This window comes from Stigmatopora nigra, chromosome 2 (genome assembly GCF_051989575.1).
Source record: "Stigmatopora nigra isolate UIUO_SnigA chromosome 2, RoL_Snig_1.1, whole genome shotgun sequence".
Classification (NCBI taxonomy): Eukaryota; Metazoa; Chordata; class Actinopteri; order Syngnathiformes; family Syngnathidae; genus Stigmatopora; species Stigmatopora nigra.
This window is the reverse complement of record NC_135509.1, coordinates 15,483,030-15,507,822: the sequence shown is the minus strand read 5'-3', so window position 1 is coordinate 15,507,822 and position 24,793 is coordinate 15,483,030. Positions and strand designations below refer to the sequence as shown.

The 24,793-nt window shown below is 38.3% G+C and overlaps 1 protein-coding gene and 1 long non-coding RNA gene across 2 annotated transcripts; one reads left to right on the top strand and one right to left on the bottom strand.

Annotated features, from left to right (window-relative positions):
• Nucleotides 1-211: 211 nt before the first annotated feature.
• LOC144215199 (uncharacterized) lies at nucleotides 212-21,171 on the bottom strand. Its single transcript, XR_013330363.1, has 4 exons — nucleotides 20,890-21,171; nucleotides 842-940; nucleotides 681-743; nucleotides 212-620 (listed from the first exon to the last, which is right to left on the bottom strand). It is a non-coding gene; the product is annotated as an uncharacterized LOC144215199 (long non-coding RNA).
• Nucleotides 17,886-23,695, top strand: LOC144215188 (myoblast determination protein 1 homolog). Its single transcript, XM_077744024.1, has 3 exons — nucleotides 17,886-18,620; nucleotides 19,715-19,802; nucleotides 22,084-23,695. Exons 1-3 carry the CDS (start codon nucleotides 17,964-17,966, stop codon nucleotides 22,329-22,331), a joined length of 993 nt encoding a protein of 330 aa, XP_077600150.1. The 5' UTR covers nucleotides 17,886-17,963; the 3' UTR covers nucleotides 22,332-23,695.
• Nucleotides 23,696-24,793: the final 1,098 nt, after the last annotated feature.

Here is a 24,793-nt window from a genome sequence, read left to right as displayed (position 1 = left end):
AATACCGGTTTGAAGTGTTATGGATTGTCAAATTGTGGCTCTGTCAAAAAAAAATGCTGGCGGCAGATTGGGAATGTGTGTCGAATTTGGTGTGAATAGGACCCTTTTTTTGGAAACCCGATTGTTAGGTTCATTTTTAGTTATCTTTATTATATAATATAAAACAATACATCTTGTGTCCCTCCAGGCTCCCCTTCTCTGATGTGGCCAGGTGTGTTTGACTGGTAATCGGCCCCAGTGTATGTATTTAAACCCCTGTGTCTGACATGTCTGTGTGGGAGTAGTACCCACTGTCTTTTGTTGCCCCGTTCACTTAAGTCATGTTTGGAAGAAAGAATATGTGAGTGTGTATGTCAGCGGTTATTCTGAGTTTAACAGAGAACAATAGTACTTAAATTGAGAAGAAGTTTGCCCAGCATGGCCTGCTATGGAGTGGAAAGGAAGCATTAAGGGGTATGGGATGGAGGCATAAAGGGTGGTAGGGTGCACAAGCAGGCTGTTTTTAGTGTTGGAGACCCTGCAGCTGTTGTGTGGCACGCTCCAGACGTGAAGAGAAGCAGCGGCCAGCTCACGTCACTGACAAACAGACCACTAAGGACCACTCTGTCAACGGTGTGCATCTGGGGAACGGGCATTGGTGAAATGTCAAGGCTTGGAACGTAAAGCTTGGTTTCTCCTACCTCACTGAAGGCTACATAGTCTCGCCAGCTGTTTGCACCTCTGATGTTCTCGACTGCAGCATCCTGTTTAACAGTTGTCAATCATTGCTCCATCCATCGATCCAATGATTCAATGCGTCATCCAACCAATTACACATGAAGTGAAGACAAAAGACACTCACAGGATAACTCAAAGAAGTGTGATAGCATCGGAATGGAGACGTCCTAGTTGTAAAACCTTCAAGGACTTGTTGTTAAATGTGGAGGTCTCCAATAGTCACCTGAGTTTTGGGAAGAGAAGGAGGCAGTAGACCCAATGAAGGAAGGGAAGGTGCAAACAAAATATACAGTGGTACATCTGCTTACAAAAGATTCTATATGTAAAAATATTCAGGTTATGAAAAGCTTTGTTGAAAATACATCAGGCAGGGAGACAAAAGGTGAAAATAATGGACAATCACAATGAAAAATAAGGGAAAAAAAACAAAAAATCCCAAACAACCTAGCAAAACACACACAAAAACTCATAACAAAATCCCTATTAGACCTGTTTCTGAGTCTAATGTATGCAGTTTATTAGTAGTTGTTTTTTGTGCAATTGTGTGGGTCTGCCTATGCAACTGACTGTGTGTGTATATGATTGTGTGCTTGAGTGTATACGTGCGTACATATACATTTTTTGTAGGGGTGTGTCTGTGCGTAAGTACATGTGCATATACTTGTGTGTTCTATATGTGTACACGTGTGCATGTCAGCTGTCATTTCATCGTGTTTCCCTTCACACTTCTTCCATTGCTCATCAGGCGGCATCAGGAAGGCCTCACTTCCCAGCCTGCCTTTCTGCCCTCCCCAGAGTTCTCATTTAGTCTCTTTGAAATCCTGGGATCGAGTGTCCAGTGAGTGCAAGTTAGGCACCGCTCTGTTGCTGAGTCGGCGGATTTATCACAAAACATGTTCACACTTCTTCAACATACCAATTAATATGCTTGATTGCTGTTTTTTGTCTGGTGTTTTTCCTGCTAATTCTATTGGCACTTTAGATACCTAGCCATAACCCATATCATTCCTCTTTTTTTCCCACATATCTAATTGCACATGGTATTTGTCAAATGTACACTATTATTGTACTGCACCATTAAAAAGTTCTTCACACATATACGTGCACTTTTCGGTTTTTCTGTACGTTACTACAAAATGATATGAACTAGGATTACCTTACGTTTCATTTATCCGCCCAACAACATGACAAAAGATCACTAGAATTGGTCTCCCATTCCAACTTCAAATTGTCAATGTTTCAGCTGAGTCGACCAATCACAATTCGTCACAGTGTGTGACGGAGTGGCTGATAGGTGACTAAAAATACTTGTCGAGGACCTTATGGAAGCTCAGCAGAAACCAGTAAAACAAACACGGGTGGGAGGTCTGGAAATTTCATACCTTGGTTGAACCACTTATACCACTCAGCATACCCCAACACAAAACCCCTGACTGGGTGCATGGACTGGGAAGATGGTGGGAGAAGCGTTAAATAAGATTTTCCATCAAAGAAAATTAAATTTGATGTGAAAGTTTGATAGTTGACCAAGTTAAGTGGTCATTAGTTGAGTCACTGTTTTCTTTTTTTACAGGAATTACTCAAAGTCAATTAGCACCCTTTACCTTGGATCGACAGTGAATAGCAAGTGACTTCTTCTCTTGAGCAAAACATAACTTTAACCTCTAGATCTTTTCACAATTAATCAGCAATGAGTTTAACAAGTGGACAAGTACCCTTCCAGTGTAGAAGAAGTCAGCATTTTTCACTTCTTTCATTTTGATGATGAACATAAAACAGGATAAGAAGTGGCCATCTTGGAATTAGTTGTTCTGCAGCTTCTTCTTCTCTTTCAACACATATGCACTAGCTCTTCCATGTGTTTGGGGATCCCTCTTTCCCTGAGGACCCCTCACACATCCTGGCTGACTGCCTGGATCGGGCAGAAGGGGCTATTATAGTTGGTAGGCGCCTTTTAACTCACCAGGATCACACTCTGTGCGGGAGTGGAAAATATGATTAGTAGGGGCACTTTAACAAAATCCAGAGAGAAAAGCTCTTTATGGAAGAGCGTGACAGAGGCACATAAATATTTGCTGGCGCGAGCGAGCAAAAAAAAGTGCAACTGCAACTGGGCAGCGTACAGCTGACAACAGGTGTTGCAGTTTACGTGCTGAAAGCCAAAGCTCCCAGTCTCATCTTCCATGTCGACAAATGCAAAAAATAGGGGACGTGAGAGCACGCTTTTGTCCATGTGGACCTAGCGTTAGCACAGGAAACATTTAACATTAGGGTTGTAACGGCGGATGTAATGAACCCTTTGAACCATTTTATGTTCAGTTTGCTATTTGTTGTTGTTGTTTCTTTGGTTACCATTTAAATCTTGGCCAAATAGAGAACCATAAAAGACTCTCCTAGACCTTCTATTGATATGTCAATATTTCCTGTTAAGTTAATTAAAACTTAATTGTGCCTTCCGTTCTTTTATGTTTATTGTCTTTTTATGACTTCTTTCAAAATTTTCACTGGATAATTTTCTTTCTACAGATAGGACATAAACACAAAAAAAGTCAAAAGTTTGCATCTAACTTCTTGTGCTTCAGTTGGACTGAAAGAATGGTGTTTTCAACAAACAGGCAACTGCGAGTGCATTAACTCACAGATGAATATGACCCCCCCCCCCCACACACACACACTGTGTGGCTTCTCATTGGTCTACTGTGTCGTCACAGAGACAACAGCTGTCTCTAGGATGAAGAAGCTACTTTGAGGGTGCCAGCCAGTCTGCAGGCCTGCAACTAGAGCGTCCCACAGGAGACCCTAACACACACACACATACATATACACGCACACACTAGCATAAACATGGATGCACCCAAGCACATTGACAAAGGCTATTAAAAATGCTCATATGGAGAAAAACAGAAAAGTACACACAAAAATGTACATAAAAGCACATACCCACAGTAACACATGCTAAACCATCTCCTCGGGCTCTTATGAATGTGCATATTGAGGGCTGCATGGATGATTGACAGGTGGGACAGGTGGGTCATTTGTGTCTATGCATATGTGTGTGTCCCACCTGTTTACATGTGCATGCACACACACATAACAGTATGAGCAGTTTGCTATCCCCCTATGACCTGTGACCCCGTGACCAACTTCTCATCCCCACGGGCACGGTTAAATAAAAAAAACGGTACTGCCCATGCACTCCACAAGACCCCCATGTACTCTCATCACACACAGCAAGTCAGCCAAAAACAACAATACATGTACCTAAGTGAAACATCTAACCTTTCACCTTTGAGCCCACCTTTAAGAGGTAGTAGTATATTTATTTTTTACTACAGGTTCTCATACATGTGTTTTTGACTGTTGCCCAAGTACTGCTGTGATACATTGAGTTCATCTCATATACATCTCAAGATATTTCAGTGGTTCCTTAATTGAAGTACTCTTTGATTGCTAGATTTAAATGGACACATTTATTCCACTTAAAAGCCTAATCAGAATAAAAATGTTCCATGTCAACACCCCTTTCTAACCCAGTCAAGTCAATTACAATCAAGAATTTATTCCGATTTAGAATCCAATTGGATCATTCAGTTACATAACACTTCTGCTCCATCCATTCAAACATTTCCCATACTGCTTATCCTCACAAGGGTCTTGAGAAGAGGACATCCTGCATTGGTGCCAGGCCAATCACAGGGCATAAAAATTGTTCTTAAACTTTAGAAAACAATAACATGTTGACAGCACATTTTGACATCATTATAATACTGTTATTCTCGCAAGCTAGTAAAAGCAGAGTGAGTGCAAGATAAACTGAGCTTGTCTGCATCTGAGACTAAAATGTTGCAGGAGATAATAAAAGATAATAATATTATTGAAAGACCTGATGTAGAAAAATTGGAAATGAAAGCAAAATTTTGGTGATGATTAAAAAGGAATACTGGCAGACTGTTTTGTTGACGCCTCATCTTTCTACTATTTCCGGAATATTAAACCAGTCTGCTCATGTCCAAATAATTTGTTGTATCTGAAAGTGTCCCCTTCATTAAAATAGTGTATTTCCTATCGTAATTTTAGAAGTTTTGTGTGTACCAAAAATGTAGTCATTGTGTTAAAGAGCAAGTATGGGGGAAATTGCAAAAAAATGACTTGATAACATTTCCTAGCCATAATACGGTAACACGAATACAGTGTTACCTCGCTTATCGCGGCTAATGGGGACCAGGACCACCCGCAATAAGTGCATTTCCGCGAAGTAGGGATTCCCCTTCCAAAATGCTTAATTTGAATTTAACCCCCCCCCCCCCCCCCCCATTTTTTAAGGGTTTTTTTTTACCCCCCTGTATACAGTACACCATATAGAATACGGGTAGAGAGAGTGAAATTCATGTAATAACAAAAAAAACTGTAAAATATGTTGTTTCAATGTAATATTTTTTTTTCTTCCAAAAAAAATCTGCGAAGCTCTGCGTCGGCGTTAACTGAAGCGCGAAGTAGCGGGGGAACACTGTACACACATTTCAATTACAATGTGTATCTCTTTATGTCATGTCTCTGCATGCTTTTCTGTGGGTTGGTCAGACACTCGTCAGTGTGAGGGCCATCTGTGTCTCCGTCTGTGAGTGAACATTTGCTGTATCGGTGGCAGGTGCAAATTAGGGTGATCACTGTTGGAACAGTGACCATCAGAAAAAAACAACACATGCGATGTGTGCAGACCACTCACACACATGCACACACACACATACACACGCACGCAACTCCACACATAACTTTGGACAGACAGTTTCGATGTTATCTACCTGTAATTTTGAACAAATACGTTCCTTTGCTAAACTATAATGTGAGCCGCAAAAAAGAAAATAATATGATTCTTTTGTGTGTGCTGTGGCATTTAACAGTTATTTTATTGTATTCATTTCCACTTTTTTTTGCTTATTTTGTATGATCTTGTGCATATGTCTATGTGTGTGCTTGCGTATATGTACATACTGTATGGGTGTGGATGTGTACATTTTTATGATGCTTACATAGGTTTGCATTTGAATAAGTGTAGTGCAAATGTGTGTTTTTCTGTCTCTTGTGTGTAAATGTGAGTGTCTGCAGGTTTTCATTTGTGCTCATTTGGTGTCAACATTGGGCTTTTTCCTAAAAAATAGGTACAAAACACGAAGCTTATTCTCTAGGATAGTACATTTAGTTGTGTAATGGTTAAGATGAATTTGTGTTTGAAATCTGTGAGGCTCCATGCATTAAAGTGTAGCTTTGTGTATGAATTTGTATGACCGACCACAAATACCTCTATCCATTTACTGTAAATTGATTTGTGTATATATGAGTTATCGTTTTTGCGTGGGTGTATGTTGTTGTGTGTTTGGAAGTGTGTTAGTGTGTGTGCATGTAGTTATTTGTTGCAAAATGTGTAACCTGAGATATTGTTACCCCCATTGGTGGGCATGTCTTTGCGCTGTGCGGGTGCTAGTTAAAATCTGTGAAATTGTGAGTGTCACGAAAACCCAACGACAGGGTTTGCGTAGTCGTGCGTAGCGCCGCGTGTTAGCTGTTGGCAAGCATGCTGCTATGTAAGCCGATACGTGTGCATGCTTGCTTGGAGGGGGCAGGCCAATCCGAGCAGGTGCTGAGGCAAGCGAAACGATAGTTGGCACTCCCAACCAATGAACAGCCTTTTTAGCAGAGTCGGGCATCGGGTGTGCGCCCTGCACTGTGCAAACAAGATGTTGTCAACACAAGTAACTTTCAGAGAAGGTCAGTTCACAACACTTCTTTGCAAACATGTTCAGTTATGCAGTAATTGAAGAAATGCAATAATTAGGAATGGATAAATGAATGAATGAATACATTAATACATAAATGAATGTATTTATTGATGAAGTGCTGCATTAATCATATACTCAATCCAAATACCTAGCACATGTATGATTTATGAAATAAATTAGATAGTAAACTAAAGATACTTGAATAAATAAATGAACATTTTTTAATGTTGCATCAATGGACTACAGTATTAACATACTCATCACTCATCATTAAAGTAAAAAGTATAAAGTACAAAGTAAAGTAAAAAGGTATGTATTAAGAAATATTAAAATGTAATCTAAAAAAAGATAGAGGGGCTGAAAACACGAAAAACAAATAAGAGTGGACAGAGCTACTGCTACTGGCTTCCGTGTGACGGCGCCATCTTGGAAAAAAAAATGGACAATGTCGGCGGGCCGGATTAAAAACTTAACGGCCCGCGGGCCGTAGTTTGACCATGTATGCACTAGATCCTTTTTATGATTGATCTGGTTCATCTGTTTGTCTCTAAAATTTGAATTATTTACACATTAGGTGACTACATATATCAAAACACGCGTATTCAAGAATAAATGCTTCACTTAACTAAATAAATGTACATGAATCCATAACTAATGCATATTTATCTGTTGGGGCGAAAATGTTCTCTAACATCCAACTTTTTCTCCAAAAGTCTCGTCACTTGGCTGTTGTAGACAGGAGAAAAGTCAGGTCCACAGCTGGCCTTTGGCTTTGAAACACGAGATGTCCACAGGCTCTGCTAGGCAGAGTGATTTGGGCAAGTAAGTGGTGGAAGGGAACAACGAGAGCTGACTTTGACCCCACAATTGTGGCCACTGAGGGACATATTTCTTTCTGATTATGATGCCAACACAAAATTTATTCCATTCTGGAATTCCTATCCACAGTTTTTATTAGGCTCCAGGGTACACAACTGGTCAGCGCACCTGTCCCCCAGTTCAGAGGTGGGGAGTTCAAATCCAGGCTCTGGACCTCCCGGTTAAAGTTTGCATGCATGGATTTTCTTTAGTTACTGCAACTTCCTCCCAAATTCCAAAACATGCATGTATTGAATCATTGTAAATTGCCAATATGAGTGAACATGACTACGTGCAGAACAAGTGGCAATCAAACGATTCCTGATTTACATTGCCTTCGGCCCAAAGTTCTATTAAAGAAGGGCTCATGGAGATGACACAGTATGAATGGGCTTTTCAGTTTATGTTAGAATTCTTCTTTTTAGCATTTGAGGAGTGTATTCTTCTGCAATTATTATTCTGGCTATGATATGAAGCTTATTGAGGCTTTTCAAGATGACTTTGAATTTGCATCAGCAAGTCCAAAATAAATCCAACCCTCCCTCCCTCCCTCCCTCAATTTCAAGAGGCACCAGAGGTTAGCCCCTCTCAATCCCCTGCTCCCCTTCATTATCCTGTGCAGATGTTGGTTGGTGGGCAGCAAGTCCACGTCTCAAATGTCAGCCATCTAAATGATATCAAAACTCGGCCGGGAAGCGCTAAGCCCGTCTGAGCTCTCGTGTTCCCGGGCGACGTGAGGCGTTCACGGACATCGCGTGGACGGGAGGAAAAGGAAAGCGATCCCGGACGAGAATTAAGTGGAGGATGTGATGCTTAGAACTTTAAGGAGACATAATCCCTGCCATCTGGACCCGCCCATTGTTTAATATTGATGTTGTTATCTCTTATGGGACGGTGGGGGCATGTCAGATCATGGGAAGGGGCTTCTACATTTGTTTTCCTTTCATTTGCAGCTGGATCCTTTTCAGACGGATGGGGTTGACCAGTCTGTCTGGGACAGCGAGGCCTTCCTCGTGGGCCAAGGCATGCTCTCGGGCATCAACAGATATTAATGAGTGATATGTTAATGTCGGTTAAATTAAATAGAGTGTCAAGACCAAAGCAACAAAAGTAAAAAAAAAATAAAGGTAGCATAGACTCAAGAAAAATTGGCCTCATGATCTATGAACCATTCTGTCCAATTACTAGCTCCATTTCAATTTTTACATGCTGCAATTTCTCTGGGATCTACAATACAAGAATTCAGTTCAAGGAAAACCCCTTCTATTGCAGTTTATGATGTCTTGGTTCTGCAATAACATGTTGAGAATATCTGGCATATCTTTTGTCTAACTCAGCTCACTCGGGCATCTTAAGTGTTCAACTGGGAGGATTGCCTGACCTTTACAAAGATTGAAATTACCTAGAATATTTTTTCTGAGCCATAGACAATCATCAGCTAGAAACTGCATTTTGTTCACTTAGCTTATATGATATTTGATCTTGAACAATACTAAATACTTTTCACTGAACGATACTGTATATCCCATGCACGGTATGTACTTTACTTAATGTATGTATTAGGATACCCTGCAGCTACAGTGCGCATTTGCATTTAACAGGTACAGTGTGTACATATAAGTTCCTGGTATTGTATCTGAGGCTGTGTAGTGTTCCCGACAGACATAAAAATATACTCAGTAGGGGTGTCAAGTCCCTAATGTTGCGTCAGTGTAAGCCTATGGCATAACTAACCATGCGTAACCGTGATGAGGTTATGCATTCTGATTGATGTTACAATGGAATTACCAAGATGAATACAATGCAAATATTCCCATTGTTTATGAAAGAATGCATGTATTATATTTTCATTAAAAAACTAAGGGTATTAATCACGCATTCATTTTCTACAGCGCTTATCCTCACAAGGGGGTGCTGGACCCTATCCCAGCTTAATACGGGCACAAAGCAGGGGACACCATGTTATCAGTGGCCGGGCCAATCACGGGGCACAAGGAGACGAACAACCATTCACAGTCATACTAGAGCCAATTTAGAGTGTTCAACAAGCCAACTCTGCATGTTTTTGAGATGTGGCAGGAGACTAGAGTACCCGGAGAAAAGCCACGTAAGCCCAGGGAGAACACTCCACACAGTGAAGAGCGACCTTTGATCGAACTCTCGACCCCAGAACTGTGAGGCCGACTTGCTAACCTCTTGACCTCCGGGAAGCTTATTAAGCGTATCAGACAACCACACATAAATCAAAGTTAGAATAAGGAAATAGATCTCCCCTAAAAAATGAATGTATTGTTTATTGAATTCAAGATTGATTGACAGAACAAAGTTATGGATTATTTCTGAATAAAAGAATCAATTGCATGTATTTGCCATAATTGTATGTTCTTTTAAATGATTTTTAATGATTAATTATCATTTTTGTTTGATGAGCAGTTTTTAATTGCTTTTTAATTCCCTAAATATTAGGTTTGTAATGAAATAATTAACAATTATTAATGAACAATGGGAATGAAAGAATTAATTGTTGTGATAAGTTACTTGATTCTTCTTGCTTTGTGTTGATTTTTTAATGTGTAGCATTAAGATTCAACTGAGGCTGATCACAGTTAATTAATTGATTACGAATCACTGCATTTTACATGAATGAGAGAACAACATTATTATCTTACCAAATTACCGTGCAAAATTTTGGATGACTGAATCACTGGTTATTTTTGAATGAATGTCTCACTTATGACGATTGCCGGTTAAGTATCACTTACAGTATGCATGAATGAATGTATTCCATCATTCATCTCATCCGATCATATTCATGTTTTTTTTTTTTTTTTAACTACAGAGGAGGAAGGCGATTGAAATGTTACCCAGATTCATTGGTGGAAACGCCAACTTCTAAAGTTTCAACTGGCTTTATGTTTTTGAGTTACAAATGTAGCCAATATTTTTAGTAAGTATATGACATTAATGATATGAACAATACATGTAATCTGTTTTAACAAGTAGAAAAAGGGAAAACAGTTGTAACAGTTGTTGTAAAAGGCCGAATATGGAGATAATCTAGTAAGTTCCCACTACAACAACACCCGATGCCCCGTCATTCCGAGCCTTTGCCCAGTGGCGTGATAGATGACTTTATGCCACTATTTTGGGACGGGTGGCGCGACGTGACCTTTCCGGTGGAATTTCTCATCTGACCATTTAATGCATCTGAGAGCTGGTTAGGACGCTTTGGAACATTCTGGATTCTTTCTCCTAGCTGAGAGCTCTCATTGCTGCTCTTTGATGGGCGAATATTTCCTCGGCCTAAGAAATTTACAAGTGTAAACTGTCTGACATGAAATAAAAATACTAAACCTTTCTGTTTTTGGTCCAGTTAGAATGAATGGTATACTATAACGTTTTGTTAACAAGAGACAGAGTTTCAAAAGAACACGAGCCATTCATTTTTGCAATCCTTTCACATGCCATACTAGGATTCTTGAACCAGTTCTTCTGACGTTAGTGTCTATAAAGAATCTTTCACCCTGTGTGTATTTGCAAACAATCATTTTCAGTGTCAAGTTTTGTATCCAATAAATTGAAGAGATGCCTTTCCCTCTATGTAAGTGGTCCCTTATATGTTCAAAACCTGCTCTAAAACCAGTCCCGATTTGTTTTCAAGTAGGAGAACCAAAAGTTGAGACTGTGCAAAACAGCAGTGTGATTAGCCTCTAGTTATTCACATTTTTTACTCAGGTGTCTTTTTTTTTTCTTCCATTCCCAACATTTGTTCATACAGCTGAACTTGAGCACACAATTTCTCAATTCTTCCAGCAGTGGACAGCTGCAGCGTCAATTACACACATGCAAAGCTTCACTTCAGGGGGATTATGCGCCATGCTATAGCCTAGAGTGTGGACTTGTGTGTGGTGATTGTGTGCTTGCGTTTGTAAGAGAAGAGAGCAATGTCTATCGGTCATGGTGATTGGTTGTATATTTGGAAGAATGCAAGATAATACTAGCACGGCAGATAGAATGAGAGAGAGAGAGATAATATGTGTATGTGAATTACAGAATGCTATTATTGGGGTGAGAGAGTTAAGTGTCAGAGAATGTGTAAATTTGCAAGAAAGAGTGTGTGTGAGCGTGAAGCCACATTGGCGGCTGTGTGCCCTCTTTGGAATAAGTGACACGTTATCTAAAATTTGCGGTTACTGGCCAGTAGAAGTAGACAGCAGCTGTGTGGTGATGACGATTCACCGGATTGGGTTTTGGTTCTGATTCTGAGCGCACATCAATTTCTTTTGTCATTGTCATCCAAAACCACTCATCACTTATCATTGTTTTTCTTTTTCAGTCGACTATGTTGTACTTCCTGACCGCTCTCTGGGTTGTTTAAATGAAACGATTCTTCCAGTTATAGTTCAGTTATAGTTTTTTTTCTTTAAATATGAGTCATTAATAACTAACCCTTTAGTTATTTCATAATAAATATATTTACAGCTAACAGCCTAAACTATATGTAGAAAACATGAAAAGTTATTTGAACTGGAAGGTAACCCTAACTGGAACATATCACATTTAAACATTCAAAATGGAAATGTATCATGTTAATACCATATATACTTATTTTCTTGTAAAGTAAAACTTTTCACAATTATTTTGAGTCTTAACATTAATCATATGATTACAACACTCAACCTTTTTCGTTCACACATTATTCATATTGCTTTTCCCCGTGAGAGTCACAGGGGTGCTGGAGCATATACTGTCTTGACTATGAAGAAAATGTGGTTACACTCATAGACTGTAAAGAATAACTTACTACACATACTACACATAGTACAAGTGAAGACATTTATAATGGACACCACCTCCAATTTGTCCTGCACTTTCTGATGCAATGGATAAAAATTCCAAAATATCCTGGGAAGTGCTTGGGTCTTTACTGACCCACCATTTTTAGAGGTATTTTAGGACCTAACGATTGTGGATCAATCAGTTATTGTGTAGTATTATGTCACCATACAGTACAAGTTCAAATTTTTAACCAAAGTTTAAACAAGTTTATTTTGGTGATAAAAATCCACCATTTTAGAATAAAGATGAATGTAAATTAACCAAAAACCAGACAAAGACTTCCAAGATGAGAGGTTGGGCCACCCTCCAGCATTGTTCTTTCCTTTTTGATTGGTCATCCCTTCTGGAATGTTCTCTCATCTACAACAATGTGTTGACACTTTCATGATCACAAAGGTCCAAAGTGATGTCAACGCTGTCCAACTGAACAAAATGTCAGTCTGAGAGGACCACCAGGATAAGAACATAATTAGGAGACAGTGGGATTGTTCAGCTGTCACCCACAAGGGGTTTTATAAGTGTTTTTTTTTTTGTATTTATTATTTGGCAATGTAGGATTCAGTGTCTTGCTCAAGGAGACATCAACAGTGTCGGCATTCATTTATTCCATGACAATAGGGTCTTTTGGTCTAGCCCCCTGAGTGCTTCTTATGTAATGATCTTGATGTAAGGTAAACCAATGCACTGCTTTGAGGTTTGCTAATGTTCCCAAGGATTCCACTGACATGACAACCTGTACCCATAATTAAACTCCCAGACCAGGTTGAACCAGTGCACCCTGTTTTTTGTTGCTACCCAATGAGACACCCAAGAAGATACACAATGAGGCATGTTAAGAGACAACTAAATAGACATGCAGTAAAAGTGTCAGTTTGGAGAACTTTATAGCCGTTTTTTGAGGGTTTAATGACCATCATAATGAATGAAGTAAAAATGACAATACTGGAAGTCTTCTTGTAAGTGAGTGTCTAAGACTTGATGAAAGTAAAATTCATTGAGCGATTGCCAATCTGGGACAATGTCTAATTCCAAAACCTTTGTTTAAACAAAATTGAACACCCATTTATAGTTATTCTTGCTAGATATACAGATATATAATTTTTAGGCTTGGCCTTGTATTGTCTCCCTGCACCGAAACCATTGTTAAGTAAATTACGGTCCACTCCAGAGGCAGTATTGGACAGAATGGAACCGCTCACCCCCCCCAAAAAGATTAATCAAATTTAAAGAATGCTTCTGTTTGTCATTCTACATATGCAGTATCAATCAGAATGTTTTTTCATCTCGGCATGCAGAAGATTTAGGGTTAACAAATATATTTTGCCTTTCCTGATTGCAACTTATTTTTCTATGTGAATGCAAAGAAGGATGATTGATGAATTGATTTTAAATTTACTAACTCAACATAACACAGAACGAAAACAAAACGTGAACAAAAGTGATTCAAAAGGCATGCCAGCGTTTTCTATATGAACATGAAATATTGTCATGGCAACTAGTGGGGAAGGCCAAGAAGATTGTGTTGACTCAGACCGAAGAGACTCGTCACCTGCAGGTTCAAAGGTTACAGACCACACAAGGGCCCGCAACCACTACATGATCACACGAAAACACAGACATACACACACACACATCCTCAACCCTACACACACCAGAGCACCCCTTGTAACCCGAGTCTCATTAATGTGCAAGGGTTTAACTCTCATGTCCTCATCACCATCACCACGTTAACTGCTTGATAACAAATACACAGAGCAGACTACACATTCATCTCAGTGTAACACACACTTTTGCATCTCCACACACCACACAGTACTCCCACCACACCAACACGCATACACAGTACTCACATAGACATTAAGAAAAATTCACACCTATGACGCCATTGCGCTTTCCTTGCACATTACAAAATATTCAAGCCCCAATTGTATCTATTCTATATAAGTAGTATCTTAAAACTACTTCGGGTGGCATTCCAAAGGCCTCAGAGGCCCGCATGACATGACAAACTCATTAAAGTTCTTAACACGTGTCAGGTATCAACATTCCAAAAAAAAGTCAACATATGAACACTACGTTGATCATCATCATACAATATGCAAATTTTTCATCACGTGTGTGAATTTGCGTGTGCATATTTCTGAGTGTTTATTTGTGTGAGGGTGATACAGCGTAGCTATATGTGCGCAGGGGTCCGTCTATATTTGTATGTGAGTGGGGATGTACCCATTAAGTGTGCTAATGAGAGCACTTGTGAGTTGAAGACCTTCAGGAAGATTCTTCACCCAACAGCTGAGCCCCTAAAACTATCCCAAGACCCCCAAATGGGACCACCCAACACCACTACACACTGCGCACATATATAATACATGTCACATTTACTGGTACATTTGTTAAAATTTGTAAAGAGTGAAATTTATTGATGGCACAAAGTTTTCAGGACTGTTTCTATAGTCACCTTGTCAGGTTGCAATGTTATCAGTTTGTATTATGTTTCATATAGTGAAGCTGTCCCTTTTTTCAGCTAACATGTCTTTTTCTGTTTCTGTTGTTATGTTCATTTGCTGTGATTTCCTTGTCATTTGTGATGCTGTCCATTTGATTATTGCCGAAATGACCAATTGAGTACAGTGAAATGGAGTTGTGCTTTTTAGTTTTTTTTTCATATAATTATATCAGTTGTTGTTATGTTTTTTTTCATATACTATATACATATTTAATGATATCCTCATCTTTTAATTTCATTCCATTCCCATGTTCTCAGATAAACATGTCAGCATTTTTGTCACATTGCATCTTGACATCATAATTTTGTACTATAATGTATGTATATTAATGGTATGCAATTTCCATAGGTTGATTCTGTCATTAATATATAATTTCATCTCATTTTATGAACCGCTTCATACTCATTAGGGTCACAAGGGGTGCTGGAGCCTATCCCATCTGACTTCAGGCCAGAGGCGGGGGACACTCTGAATTGGTGGCCAGCCAATCCCAGGGCACAAGGAGACAAACAAGCATTCATTCTTACACTCATACCTAGGGGCAATTTAGAGGGTCCAATCAGCCTATCGTGCATGTCTTTGGAATGTGGGAGGAAACAGGAGTACCCAGAGAAAACCCACGCAGGCCCCGGGAGAACATGCAAACTCCACACAGGTGGATGAGACCTGGATTTGAACCCAAGACCCCAGACCTGTGAGGCTGACAAGCTAACCACTCGCGCCATCGGGCCGCCCTTTGTCATTAATATGTCAATACTAATTAATAGTAAAAAGCACAATACAATTGGGTTTGATTTATAACAGCTTATTATTACATCCAACATTACATTTGATTTAATAATAAGCTGTCATATGAATTGTTATGAAGTTTAGTAATGATTTTTTTTTGGTCAGCTTGTGCTCCCCTATTTTTTGATATTTTATAATTTTTCAAGTTCTAACATCACCTCTTAATATTTATTTAATCATGTATAGCACTTACCGTGTGTCTAGTAACATTACACATGAATGCACACATGCTCTCCCACACACAGCAAATGAAGGCTAACATGATGCTGACAATGACATCGGCTGCAGCTGATTGTGCGTTGACAGCTGCAACGTCTGTGCCGTGTAAAAAACACACACACACAAAGAGCAAGGAAAACGCACCCACACTTCAGTCCCCGTGTGTCCAGGTGATCATGGAACGATCCAAGGGGGTAATGATGTTAGAGGTCTCGGACCACCTCCACTGAGCTAGCAGCCTTCCTGTCAATCAACAGCTATGTTGACTACTACTTATTTATTATGTTGACGACCAATATATTTATTACTTATTTATTTACTATTTATTGATTAGTTATCAGTTTGTTTGTTGTTATTTGTGCACCTCAATACTTTTCTATGTTGTTGACTACTTATTATGTTGAGGACTTATTTATTTATTATATATTTTTTTCATTCCTTTAAATCTCATTATACTTTTATAATGAGAATAAAAGGATTCAATTCAATAAAGAAGGGGGGAATACTCTACTTTATTGACAGAATCACCAAACATTTTAAATGACGTGAGGAAATGAAACAAATCCCTGACATTAGTATATGTTCAATGAAGTATTTCTATTATTTAATCCAAGGGTGTCAGACTCAGCTTTAACGTCAACTTGATTTCACGTGGGCCAGACCATTTTAGATATAATATTTAGATTTTTTATTTTATAAATGGATTAAAATAACTGGATTAAAAAGCCCTGAATATTCAGTTTTTATAGATATAGAACAATGTTTATTTTAGCTTTTTATATATATATATTTTTAGATTTTTTAACTAAAAACACAGAAAAAATGGATTAAATAATTCAAATTATTGATTTAAAAGGGGGAAAATCAGGATATTTAATATACATCTATACTCTTCCTTTTAATTTGATCCTAAACCAGAACGTCGGGACTCATGATATACTTTGCCGGGCCACACAAAATGATACGGCTGGCCAGATTTAGCACCATCATTCCTCAAGAGGAAGTTTTGTAGCATACAGTCACAACCAGATTGCTCATCACAATTCATGCCACATGACTGGCATAGGAAGGAGCCATCGTAGTCTTGACGTAGCCAGAAAGAGAAAAGTGGCGATTCTAGCAAGCAGGTTGGTTCACTGTCGTCTCAAGCACCAATTGATCGATTTTTGATCATTGCACAAGAAAGTGCGACTTTTCTCTTTTTAAGGAGGAAGGGGTGATTATAACAGCTGTGAAAAGGTTTTGAAAAGTTTTGCTGTTCATAAATACAATTCCAAATGGAGACACTTTTCGAAGCTTGGGAATCTGTGAGAAAGTGCATTCATCAAAGTCTCCTGTGCTGAGACTTATGTGTATCTGTCCACCAAACCACAAAGATATTACTACGCCAGCACAACTGCTCTGAAATAGACCAAGATTCAATTTCGTGACCCGCCCCCTCCATGTTAAATTCATTCACGCTTTGCGCTCGTTACAAAATGACCATCAATGCTCTCGGCTGTTATGAACGCCACTCACACGTTCACAATGAATGGTTTTCTGAAAGGAAAAGGCCGAGCTGCTACTTTCAACGTGAAAATGCCAGAAGACATGCTCAGTGATCTGCCTATGGACGCCGATGAAAATGAGCAATGTGAATATAACATAAATGTTAATTTAAAACCTTTCCAGGGACTAATTACCAAAATTGGGGGTGTAAATCCTGAGTAAATATGTATATATAGTTTATCAATGTGTATTTATATTAGTAGTCGATTGTACACATAGTACTAATAGTTCATAGTTCTGAGTTTACATTTGAAGGATATGTTCTGATATAAAAAAAAATAAAAACGTTACAAAACATTCATTCACATGTGCCCTTTGGCTTTATTCTATGATTCATCCAATTGTCGTGCTGGTGAGTACAAAGTTCAGACGAGAATATACAAATGTTGAACTGGATATGTGTGCGTGTGTGTGTTTATGTGTGTGTGTGGATGGAGGTGGGGCTTATGGTGGGTTATGTGGGGGTACCGTAATTGGATCCTAATTGCCATGAAGTCGTAAAATGGCTCCCATCGCCCCGATTGGCCACCCTCACACCCACGTCAGTCTCCAGGCTGCGCCCACATGGGACTTTGCAGGTATAAGAGGCTCAGGCGGGTGTTTGGGGTCCACATGAAGTTGACACCCCCCGTCCCCTTTCCCATATGAATCCACGTTAAATTTGCTGTGTACTTTTTCTGCTGGACTTCCGGTTGCTGGTGGGTGAATCATGGAGCTTTCGGACATCTCGTTCAACATGGCAAATTCGGGCGTGGCCAATTCGGGGTGTCCGGGCGACGAGTTCTACGACGACCCGTGTTTTAACACAAGCGATATGCGCTTTTTTGAGGACCTAGACCCTCGCTTGGTCCACGTTGGCCTCCTGAACAAACCAGACGACTCGTCGTCGTCATCCGGATCTTCGCCTCTGCACGCGCACCACCACAACATGCACGCTCACCACCACCCGGCGGCGGGCACCAACGAGGACGATGAACACGTGCGTGCGCCCAGCGGGCACCACCAGGCGGGACGCTGCCTCCTGTGGGCCTGCAAGGCGTGTAAACGCAAGACAACCAACGCCGACCGGCGCAAGGCCGCCACCCTGCGAGAGCGCCGCCGTCTGGGCAAAGTGAACGACGCCTTCGAGACGCTCAAGCGCTGCACGTCGGCCAATCCCAATCAGCGGCTTCCCAAGGTGGAGATCCTGCGCAATGCCATTAGCTACATCGAAGCCCTGCAGGCGCTGCTCCGCGCCGGTGCGGGCAACAGCCCCGGCGCCCCCGGAGGAAATGGCCCTCAGCACGATGCCTTCTACCCGCTAGTGGAGCACTATAGCGGGGACTCGGACGCTTCGAGCCCCCGCTCCAATTGCTCAGATGGCATGGTGAGTCCAATTTGCCTTTGAAAACAAGGACTGGAAGTGTCACATAATGTGTGAATGTTCAATAATTAGATCTTCACAGTTGTAGGCCTGTTTTGCACATTGCAGTTGGAGTAAAATCTATATTGTTATTGTATATGTATATGGAAGAAAAGACCAATATTCGTCATTAAAATGGAAGTACATCTTTGCGGCGGGGATCTATTTTTAATGAGAAGGCGGATAAGGAAGAAATGGAAACAAACAACGAAAATACAAGATCAACCGAAAAAAAACGTTTTATGCACTTAATTCCATTGTTTCCTTAATTTTTTTTCTGTACGTAAATAAGTTATTATGATGATTATAATAACAGCAGTTTGCTGTTAATTGGTTTCAAACCGTTGGCCTAGAAATTATTAAATGACAAATGAAATACATATTCATAAGTGAGGCCCAAATGATTTTTTTATACATGAGAAATTGGCAGAATGGATGTAAATATGGAAAGATAATGTTGACAACAACAACAACACAAATTCTACGATACATTTAGAAAAAAAACAGTAATTATGCTGAATCAATACTAACGTTTTATTTCCAATTTCTCAGTTTTCACAAAAACAAATCATTTACATTTTTAATTTAATTAATCGAATTAATTACTGTGCAGCTTTCAGGGAAGACAGACTTTTCCCAGATTTGACTATTTATGATTATCCTATTAAACATTTGATTTTAATAATCCCATCTGAAAAGATTTTGTTGTTGTTGTTTGTTTTTGTTTGAAATGATTTTTTGTCATGAGCCAAATGATAACGTCTTTTTAAGAAAATGCTACATCAAGGGAACAGAAATAATAGACATTTTTAAAATATGTTTAGCAATATTCTAACACAAATTCAACATGTTAATTGTTTAATCCAACGTAACCAAATCATTCCATTTCAGCTGGCATTTTGTTTTACTTTTCAGGTTTAAATTAGGAAAGATACTCATCGACATTAATCTGTACTGATAATGATTGTCCTAGTAAATTTACATAAGAAATTTCAGTTATTTCTTTAATGTTTTAATTATTAATTATATTGAAAATACTCTTTTGTGTTGTTGTTCAGACGGATTTCAACGGGCCGGGCTGTCCGTCATCGACTCGAACAACTTTTAACACCGCTGGCTTTTTGAGCGTCACCAACAGCAATGAAGGTAAGATATGGAAGGATGTTACTTTTCAAAAATAACAAGTTTTTCAAAGAAAAAAAAAAGAGAAACATCCATCTATCATACATTCTCATTATAAATAAAGGAAGCTGTGTAATTCCAAGTGCAAAAGAATGATTGGCCTTATTACAAAGACTACACAAAATGTAAAATGTATGCTTGTGAATCTTATGGTTGCTTAATATATTCGATGAAAACTTCCAAATCTTTAGTAAATACAAATTTTAAAACAGCTAAATTATTTTTATAAACAAACAATTGGATAAAATCTATCATTAATCCCAACATTTTTAAGAACACAAGGTGTGTATGTGTGTGGAGGGTGTACTTATGTACTCCAAACTTCTATTCTGATTACAGTTCTTAGAACAATGTTTTCCACTTGCTTTTAGTGTATGATAAATTGACCCCTCAAAAAGTATTCTCTTACCTTAACCCGTTCCATCGCTCCCCTTGATCGTCACGGCTATTTTGCAGAGGGGCTTTGGCATTTTTTTTTTAAAGGGGTGGCCCACCAAAAACTTGAAGTACTTGCATTTCACTGGCCAAAAGATCACCAACTTTAATAAAGTGTTTCCCCCCACCCCAGTTGAAAATACTGCCCATCTATATTACTCACAAGATTGATTAAAATATTACTAAAGTGTTGTATTTTATAACATTCAAAGCCATTTTTCAACAATTTGGTTTGAATATGCACTAATTTGATTTTTCAAGTTGCTCTTTGTTGGGCTCTTCTGCAAACAAAGATTTTAATTAGGCTAGTTGGATCCAATTTGAAATTATACAATTGGTATGTTGGTTTGTTTTCATTGCCAATGTGTGACGAAGATAGATTGCTAATTATAATTGTTCTGTAATGACAGCAAGCTTAACAAACTGGTCAGACGAGTTACATGCACAAAAAGTTGACCAAGTGCCATTTTTTGCCGCCAATCAAATCAAGTGTTTGGAACAGCGCCAGTAAGTGTAGGTTGCAGTTAAAAATATTGTGCTAAACGACAGTAAATGCACATGTATAAATTTTACTGCATCTTCTCTAACATGGTGTAGCACCCAATTCTTTACATACCAGTGAATGAGGACGATTATGACGAGCAGCCATCAACCCAGTTATGAAAAGCACAGCTGAAGAGCGTGCATGCCTTCTACTGACTAAGTGGAAACTTACAGGCTGCATGCAATAGGTGGGCAGTTAAAAAATATATATATACATAATCAGCTCAGTGAAACACAATATTTGGGCTGTGAAAATTGAAAAATAATCAATACATAAGTATAAATAAGTAAGTAGTTAACATAAAATAAAAAGTTGTAGTCTACAGAATTAATAATACGTAGTCAACATTGAACAACTGGGAATGGTAGGCTGGTTGGACACTAAATTGCTCTTAGGTGTGGGTGTGAGGGTGAATGGTTGTTTGTCTGCCGGTGCAATGTGATTGGCTGGCCACCAATTGTGGGTGACCCCATCCAGGTGCATGTTGTTGGCTTAGATTGCCTCCACAAGTATAACCCCTAATTAGACCATTGTTTCTTTTTTGCCTCATCAACACTTCCAGAATATTCTTTCAGTCCAAACCAAAAATGATTTTTGGGAGAAGTCAAATAAATCATAAGATTTTTATTTATGTATTTATTTATCACATATAGCAGTGTACTGGTGTGTACACCTGGTCGTCCAAGAAGTTAGGCATTTCATTCAAAGTTTTACTGCATATATAATGTAAACATGATGACATTTTAAGCAATTTAACTAAAATCATTAATTAAATATAGTTTTATTTTAGAGCATTAGGTCATTTGAAGAATCATTTGTGAATTGTGCAACATGAATAAGGATGATGATTTTTATGCAATGTTTATGTACATTTAGGAGTATTCACGTAACACTTAAATATAAATGGTCACCTCTTCTGGCTACTAAATACTTTTTTCTTTTAAATAAATATGATTTGTTATATGTCAGCATCCACAAATTCATGAATATGCCTGAAAAAAATGATACAACATTGGCTTAAAAAAAACAGTACAAGTAGTCTAAACCTCAGCAGCCATCAAATTAATCAATAATAAAATAATAAAGTGATCATCAACATCCATTTCATAATAAAAGCCAAATATCGATTCACCTTTGTCACTTTAACATAAGCTTTTTCACTGTTCCTTTCAGTTAAAAAAAAGACAAAAACAAAGTTGTCAGCGCCTCAATTGTCAAGCGGTCTGACCAATAAGATAATTTATCATCTACTATCCTGTGTTTCAGGTGCCAAATGTGAGCGAGCTTCGGTGGTGTCCAGTTTGGATTGTTTGTCCAGCATCGTGGAGCGAATCTCTACTGACAGCAACACCAACATTACCAACGGCACCAGCAACTTGGTAACTCCCAATGATGGGCCCTGCTCGCCGAAAGTTGACACTCAGACTGAGGACACCGTCGCCCTTGCGCCCTCTGGCGATGGCAACACCCTAAATGGTGAACGCGACCCCAACCTTATATACCAAGTCCTATAGGGCAACCACAAAACTACAAAAAAAATGGAATTCTCACCACAAATTAACCTGTTTAATAAATGTTCTGTCAGAACAGGACAAAAAAAAACCACACTTCCAAACATGGTTTTACATTTTAATGTGATACATTTTGTATTTTGGTGTGGTGAGTTTGACGTTTTAATGTGAAAATTGTTACGTTTCAATGCGACAAGTTTAACTGTCCTAAAAATTATCGTTAAAGTATTGCTTGTAAACAGGCAAGTATTTTAAAATATATAAAATACTTCTGTAATTTCAGCTAATAAATTAAATAGACAGTCTGTAAATACGTACAGACACATTTTCTTTGCTAAAAAATGTCACGTTTTTGTTTTTTAACACTACATTATAATTAATTGAAAATAACTCTGCACAGAGACAAACTGCAGATATTTAATTTAATCTATATTTTATGTTAATCTAAGTCTACACATGTTAAACAACAACAAAAAGATCAACAGATGTCAATAATGTCCCAAAAAAAAATCAAGAAAAAAGATCATCTTGACCATACCAAGTTTATTGTAAGTTTTCCCTTGTGGTTTTGAATTATTTACAGCCATATTATTTAATGCTTCCATACTTTTTTGTTTTTTAATGTGTTTATCAATAATAATGGTAGCAATTATTATATACAAAGATGAATTAGCATCACTGCAAGATGTCTACCTTTGGTGAAAAGCAAACTGTGTAATATTACATTTCTATTTATAAACTATTGATGATTGTTTTTAATAGGGAAATGTGTTGCTACCACACTCACATCTCAAAGTGTTTAATATCATTTCAACACCTTTGAATATATTATAGTTGATGTTTTAACTTTATAAGTTAAAACATGAATTTAATCATGCCATAGTGAGTTAAGTAATTAATTTCGTCATATGCAGTTATCTGGGTACGATGACATTTAGGCATTTGTCGAGTCAATGATGATGACAAAGTCTATGTCCGATTATTATTATTATGACACGTTTCATTTTTTGTAGCGCACAGTGACATATTTAAACAGTATCTAGACACTTCTCTATTTCTTTTCTAACAGTATTAAACAATGATCATTGTCCTAAATACTACACAGTGATTTTAGGAGTAGTTTCTTAAACCTCTAGGATGCTTTTGTTTTTATGGTTTGTTGGTTTCTACACAGCAGCAGGTTTTTCTAATTGTTGTGATTATGAATAATGGTGAATATGAACACTTTTTTCTTTTGTGTTTGGAGGTCAAACATGCGCTTACATTCCTCCAACTTCAGCTTCACACTCTCCAACAAAATCAAGAAAAACACAAAAAAATTATTGATTTATTGACTGCTTGGTGGCACCGTTGCAGCAGGACCATTTTTGTACATTTGAGCTAATTTTGTAAATAAGAGTGTTTGTTCACTGTATTTAATTCATGCTTTTGTTTGTTTGTCGTGGAAAGAACATGCTCAACTTTATATTTATACAAACTGAGTGACACTCCAATAATAATATTATTAATAATAAATAAACTTTATTTATACTAAAGTATCTTGCTTGCTGTGTTATATTTTAATTTTTCATTCATTATCATGTGTTCTGCTGTTATGTGTATTTTTTTATTGAGTTCATTTATATATTTATATACACACATATATACACACATATACACACATATATACACACATATATACACACATATATACACACATATATACACACATATATACACACATATATACACACATATATACACACATATATACACACATATACACACATATATACACACATATACACACATATATACACACACATATATATACACATATATACACACATATATACACATACATATATACAAACATATACACACATATATACACACATATATATACATACATATATACACACATATACACATAATAAATAAAATTCATCTTCATTCATCTTCCATACTGCACATCATCTTAAGGGTTGGAGGGTTGCTGGAGCCTAACCCAGCTGTCTTCGGGCAAAAGGCAGAATACACCCTACACAGGTTGCCAGTCAGTCATAGAGCACACAGAGAGACAAACAATCATCCACACTCACAATCATACAACCACCAGCAGGAATCGAGTGGCTCGGGAGTTATACGTGGCTCTTTTGATGGGTGCATATGGCTCTTCGCTAACCTGTGAGCTAAAATATGGAAATTGCTGGTGAGACCAGATCCCTGAACGCACCAGTAGGAGTGACACTGTGGTTCTGACACGTTTCGTCAAAAGAATCCAGATACGTTTTCTACGTTAAAAGGGGTGATATGCACACTTTTTAATGTATTTTTACTTTTCTGGGTGGTCTGGCGACAGAGTGATTAGTGCACAGGCCTCACAGTGGGGGGACCTGGGTTCAAATCCAAGTTCAGACATTCCAGTGTGGGGTTTTCTCTGGGTACTCTGGTTTCCTCACACATTCTAAAGATATGCATGGTTG